This window comes from Notothenia coriiceps, unplaced genomic scaffold, assembly GCF_000735185.1.
Source record: "Notothenia coriiceps isolate Sejong01 unplaced genomic scaffold, NC01 NC01_scaffold00037250, whole genome shotgun sequence".
NCBI classification, from domain to species: Eukaryota; Metazoa; Chordata; class Actinopteri; order Perciformes; family Nototheniidae; genus Notothenia; species Notothenia coriiceps.
The window spans coordinates 435,641-442,096 of NW_011369951.1; the positions used below are offsets into that span (position 1 = coordinate 435,641).

At 43.7% G+C, this 6,456-nt stretch overlaps 1 protein-coding gene across 1 annotated transcript in view; it reads left to right on the forward strand.

Annotated features, from left to right (window-relative positions):
- LOC104967153 (radixin-like) overlaps positions 1-6,456 on the forward strand; it is a 48,026-nt gene that overhangs the window by 15,060 nt on the left and 26,510 nt on the right. Inside the window, exon 2 of the mRNA XM_010796569.1 lies at positions 5,300-5,326. Coding sequence (XP_010794871.1) covers positions 5,300-5,326 — 27 coding nt within the window. The remainder of the gene's footprint in view (positions 1-5,299; positions 5,327-6,456) is intronic.

Below are 6,456 nucleotides of genomic sequence, written 5' to 3' on the forward strand. Positions count from 1 at the left end.
TGTTTCTCTCTCACACACACACACACACACACACACACACACACACACACACACACACACACTCACTTGCGTCTCTTTTTTGAAAGCTAACACACTGCTATCCTTTCACCCTCCTGCCACCAGATAATCCATTTTACAGCCAGGGATCAAACACTGAACCCTCTGGCTGTGTGCTGCAGTACTACTGTAATACACCGGACACACACACACACACACACACACACACACACACACACACACACACACACACACACACACACACACACACACACACACACACACACACACAGGGCACACACACGGACACACACACGGACACACACACGGACACACACACGGACACACACACGGGCACACGGGCACACACCCACACGACACACACACACACACACACACACACACACACACACACACACACACACACACACACACACACACACACACACACACACAGGGCACACGGACACACACACGGACACACACACGGACACACACACGGGCACACGGGCACACACACACACACACACACACACACACACACACACACACACACACACACACACACACACACACACACACACACACACACACACACACACACACACACATTCTCGTAAAACTTGGTTAGGGAAGTTTCCTGCAGTTCATTTGCTGATTCTTTTTTTCTGCCATGATGCATAAAGAATGTTGTCCTTAGAGAACCAAAAGGAACATCCCATTACTACAGAGAACAATGAGTACTCTCTTGTAGGTAGCCAATGATGTACGGAGCAGGCTGCATAGCCAATGAGCTCCCATTCTTCCAGTTTAAGTGCATTTCTCCTCCAGTGGTGTTGGAATATGGAAGGGAAATGCAGTAAAGTATGGTAGCACCAGGAGGAGAGGTTTTGTGAGGCAAGTTATACATAAGGCATTATAACAACCAAATTAATGGATGTCTGTTGAAATATTCATGCGATTAACCCCCAGATTTAGGGTGGGCTACATGGAAATTCAGAAACTTTGATATGGTGTGTTTGTGTCTTTTTCGCTTGGCCGGCCTGCATCTAGTTTGCAGACCTGGAGATGTCAGGCTGCTTTGAAAACACTTCCTGTTCTCGGCTTTGTGTATGCAAGACTTTGTCAAATAGGCCAAGTCTCTACTGTAGTGTATAATGAAAGCTGCTTATTTTAGCACAAGGCTTCATATGTTGTTGCGGTAGGAGAAATATATTTTAAACCTTATCTGTGATTTAGTTTAAAGAGGACCTATTATGCTTTTTGGGATTTTCTGTTTCCTGTAGTGTGTTATAGGTTTTTGTGCATGTAAATGGTCTGCAAAGGATTTCTAGAGGGAGTTTCTCTTACACACACCCTGCCTGAAACCACCTCCATTGGACTCCTCTGTTTACTTACATAACATAGTGACATCACTACTTAACACTTGCACTTCTATAGGCTAGCTAAGTGTTGGACTTTTTTGTAACACGCCTCTAATGGCAGATGGGAATAAGACCCTTAATACAGTCTGTTGGTAAAATGTGGACCCTCCATTTCAGACCTAAATTAAAAAAATGTGTTTAAAATAATTCAGTTCATTCAAAGATCTACAAAAAAAGGATGATTTCATGACTTAAGTTTGCGAAGTATTCAACTCCCTGCAATTTCAACATCACAAGTTCATAGTTATTCAAATAAATCAACAAAAGCAAGCAGCAAATTCATATTCGACTCAATTTGAGATGTTATCACATTGGGACTGCGTGTCTCCTCGCTTCACACACACGTAATCTACTCTAAAAAGAACATGGGTCTCCAATCGATAAAGCCTTTGTGGTAACATGACCCAAATGTTGATATTCTTACTGTATGTGTTGGTGGGACGCACCGGTCTGTGTAGAACCGGCATCACCCACTGTAGCGTGACACTGCAGATGTATTTAGTAGCTTAGTAAGAGGATATTCAATTTATTCATGATGCAAACCACAGGCTTGATGTGTGTGTGTGTGTGTGTGTGTGTGTGTGTGTGTGTGTGTGTGTGTGTGTGTGTGTGTGTGTGTGTGTGTGTGTGTGTGTGTGTGTGTGTGTGTGTGTGTGTGTGTGCTGATAACAGGCAGGTTGGATGAGTAAGTGCTGTTATTGGCAAAAAAATGACTTAATACCATGTTTTACTGTAAGTGGGTGATGTGTCGACATCATGTCATGACCACACACACACACACACACACACACACACACACACACACACACACACACACACACACACACACACACACACACACACACACACACTTAATCACTGTCTCCTTAAAAGGCTAAAAGCAGCTTCCTCTAAACTCTGATATCAGCCTGAGTCACTCACACTGTTGTCATGACAACACACCCCATCTATCCATCCATCCCTACCAAAGCACAGAGCTACAGACTGGTAATGTATTCACTCAATGCACATACAACACTAATATAACCAGTAACACAGCGTACATGTTATCTAGTTAGCTATCAAACAGCTTTAAATGGTCCCATTAAGAGGTTGGGCTTCTCTAGGACTGGAGTTGGGATATGTTCCCAGAAACCTGTCGGCAAACAAAGCCAGATGTTTGAGATTCTTCAGAAGGAAGGCTTTTTTGTTTTTGCCCACTCTCCTTTCCAGGAAGGAAGATATTCTGAGGAGGATTACGTAATCCTTGTTTGGGTTTTTGTGTACGCAGGAACTTTAGTGACCTAATGATGTGGGCTCCTTTTCCCCCACAGGACTGTTGATAGCCTTTCATTCATTTAATTTGTGCACTGTAATCATGTGGGTTGTTACATGATACATTTTGATTTGCAGTAGAGCCTGGCAATGTTATAAGTATTTAGTGATTATTTAGTCCCTCTCCTATGACATGTCTCCTTTAATGTTCAAGAAGCTCTTTATTGTTCTCATACTGCCTGTGCTGCAGCACCTCTTTTCACCCTCTGTCTGAAACCAGAGCCCAGTCTGCTCTGATTGGTTAGCTGGCCAGCTCGGTTGTGATTGGTCAACCGCTTAGAGATGTCCCGCCCCTTAGCGTATCACGTACAATGTGTTGGAGCGACAGTACAGCCCAGATTGCCATGAATTTGAGTTTATACTTCCCTGGAATATGACTCTTGTGACTTCTGGATGTTTTACATAGTCCCAACATCATGTCATAGCTTCACCTAGCCCACTTTCTGACTTCTGACCAATTCATTGGCCCTTATCACATAGCATATTTATTAGTCATGATATAAACTTTTATCTCACTGGGTAATGGCACATGGAGGACTGGAACACAATCAGAACATGTTGTTGTGTGTGGGTTAGATAACTAAGTATCATTGCTGTGTTACTTCACACTCTCACAGCTGACATCCACAGAAAGAAATGAAAGTCTCCTCCAAGAAACAATGCTGAACCAACTTGCCGCCTTACACACCGCATTGCCTTACTCGTGCCGTCTGGGAAGTCTTTGTTTTCCACAAAGGAAGTTAAACATAGACTACAGTTTGAAACCAGGCCAGGAAATAAAGCACAAACTCCAGAGTAAAAATATGTGTGTGTGTACACGACTGTTTTATACAGTACTACCAACCACTATGCTAAGCAGCTATCAGCAGTGTTCGAATTAGCATTAATCTACACACTGCTGTCATGCCGGCCTCCCTCTGGGTTTTTACTTTGCATGACCTCCGTCTGAACCGCATCGCTGACACACATTAACACACCCAGAAACCTGAGGGTATACGTACACTGTACTACAGCATCACATGCTTCATGGTAATGTGGTGCAGCGATGGGAGAAACAGCGAGACTTTTATTCATGATCCAGTCGTTGGTAAACACATAAAAAGCGCCATAGCCATACGCAGTGTGTGATATCAAACTATGTCCGAAATCAAATGTATCCGTAGATGAGCTGTGAAGTTTGCTGGAAGGATTTTATTTAGTTTGCGACGTTTGACGCGTTATGGATCCAGGTTTTAATGCTGTAAAAGACAATCAATTGAAGAAGCTATGAAAACAGGATTTTAAAGAGGACCTATTCTGCACATTTTCAGTTTCATATTTGTATTTTGTGTCTACTGTGACATGTAGCGATGCTTTAATGTTAATAAAGCCCTTTATTTGTCACAGTCTTCTCTGATTGGTTAGCCCCGCCCCTTAGTTTATTAAGTACAATGTTTTAGAGCACTCACCAATAGTTACGGATGTTAGCAAAGGAGTCCAGTGAAGGCTTGTTTGGTGGGGTGGGAGTGTGGGATTTTAGCCTTTGCAGACCTTTACAAAAACTCACTAAAGGAAAGGGAAAACCCCAAAAAGTGTTATATTATAGCGCCCCTTTAAACCCAAACATGATGCGTTAGATTGAGCGCCTTAATCCGAATATATCGTACAGCGATGGCGCATTTTGCTTTTGTGTCTTTGCGCCCTCCTTCTAGCCATGCTTGTGAGTTTTTACCATACAGGTGCAGGACTTGCTGTAAAAAAAAAAAACAATGCCACAGTGAGAGAAAAGTTACAGTAGGGTTCAGACAGTCTGCTCTGAACACAATCTTAGCATGTGGCAAATGAAATGAAAATGGCAGCATTGTCAGTAGCTGCTTTAACTGATTGGAGGTCTGCAGCGTTCTCTGGGAACTGAATCTTTAAGTCAAAGAGCTCATTGATTCAAAGAGCAGAAGGGGTATCCAAGTACGCAGCACTATAGATTGTGCACACCCACACATACATACACTTGATAACCAGAGCATGCACATATCCCCCACATTGCAGACACCTGGTTTCCCGATGATGAATTGCTCGGTTTGTGCCAACTTTCCCTCCAACCGTCATTTTTTAAATAACATCCTATTAGTGTTCTTTAGGGAGTTGAGGTGGTATTAATAGTTTAATGGATAACGACAGTTCAGTGGTCTCTGCTCTGTGATTCAGCGTCTGCAAACGCCACACAGTTGAGTCGATGAAGCATCTTCTCTTGTCGTTTGAAGCCGCTCTACTTTTCCTGGAAGCTATATATATGAACAATAAGATTGCTCACACACAGAGGAAGTTCCTTGACGGGAAGGGAGGATCAGTATCAGGTCGGCGGCCCTGAGATCTGCCGGCTGGGAGGGTGATTCATGTGCAGCCTAGTCTGTCCTCTCTGTTACAGGAAACCATTCAAGGGTTTTATTCCACTTCACCATAGTGTCTACGTCTTTGGCAGCAACGATGATAGTTACTCAATGCATTAGTGGGATCCAGGGACCTCCAGTACTGAGAAGAAATCAAAGACAAAACTAAGACATGAGATAACTATCCCCCAAATGTAGTTATCAACATCAATTATCTACAAGCACCTCCGTAGTTAATTTCCTTGGGACACAGTCCAATTAAATTGTGTTTCATTTTCTTATCAACCATGCTCTCTTTTAATTTCATTAAATCATCTCACATCTGATTGGTTCTCTCTGTCCATTCTCTCTGAGCACTTGTCTGTGATACTTTAAAGTTTGATAAAGCTCGTGATGTGTTAACTCCAACAGTGTGCTTGGCAGGAATACTGTTTGTTAAAGGACGCTTGGAAAATGTGAAATCCTGCGTTATGCTTTGTCAATAAAACACTCAGCTCACACACACACACACACACACACACACACCCCCCCACACACACACACACACTCCCTCTTTCCCACCTGAAGGTGTGTGATGATGCGTCCCGTGGCAGGTGGTTCAGACACTGGTGCCGCAGTGTGACTAATGCTCGATGCTAAATGTCGTGAACATCCTCTGCATGTATTGGATTAATGCTGCTCCACCCACCTTTACATCCGTACATGTATCCATCCCTACATCCATGCATCCATCCACTTACCCCTCGCTTCCTGGGGGTCAACTACCATGCACATGAACGCTGTAGTTCACATCATATCATTATGACTCCGACACATCTTCGACTTGTTATAAAAGGAGTCCGATTGTCAGCACAGTGGAGTATTGCACCATGACTCAGCAAAACTGTTACGATAATTACATATTGTATTGAACATATCATCGTCATTATTTAACTTCATTTCTTCCTCTCTATCTCTTTTCAGGCACAGCGAGGACTGACAGGTGACATCACTGTAACCCCGTGGGAGCCAGGGACTGCCATTTGTGTGTGTGTGTGTGTGTGTGTGTGAGCCCCTGTCTCTGTGTGGCACTTCCTGGGAGAAAATAGAACAGGAAGCCGGCGTGAGAGCTGAAAACAAGCGACCGCCTCACCTCCACAAGGAAGCCTTTCTCCCCAGAGAGCAAAAATGGTGTGTGTGTGTGTGTGTGTGTGTGTGTGTGTGTGTGTGTGTGTGTGTGTGTGTGTGTGTGTGTGTGTGTGTGTGTGTGTGTGTGTGTGTGTGTGTGTGTGTGTATGTGTGTGTGTGTGTGTGAGCCCCTGTCTCTGTGTGGCACTTCCTGGGAGAAAATAGAACAGGAAGCCGGCATGAGAACT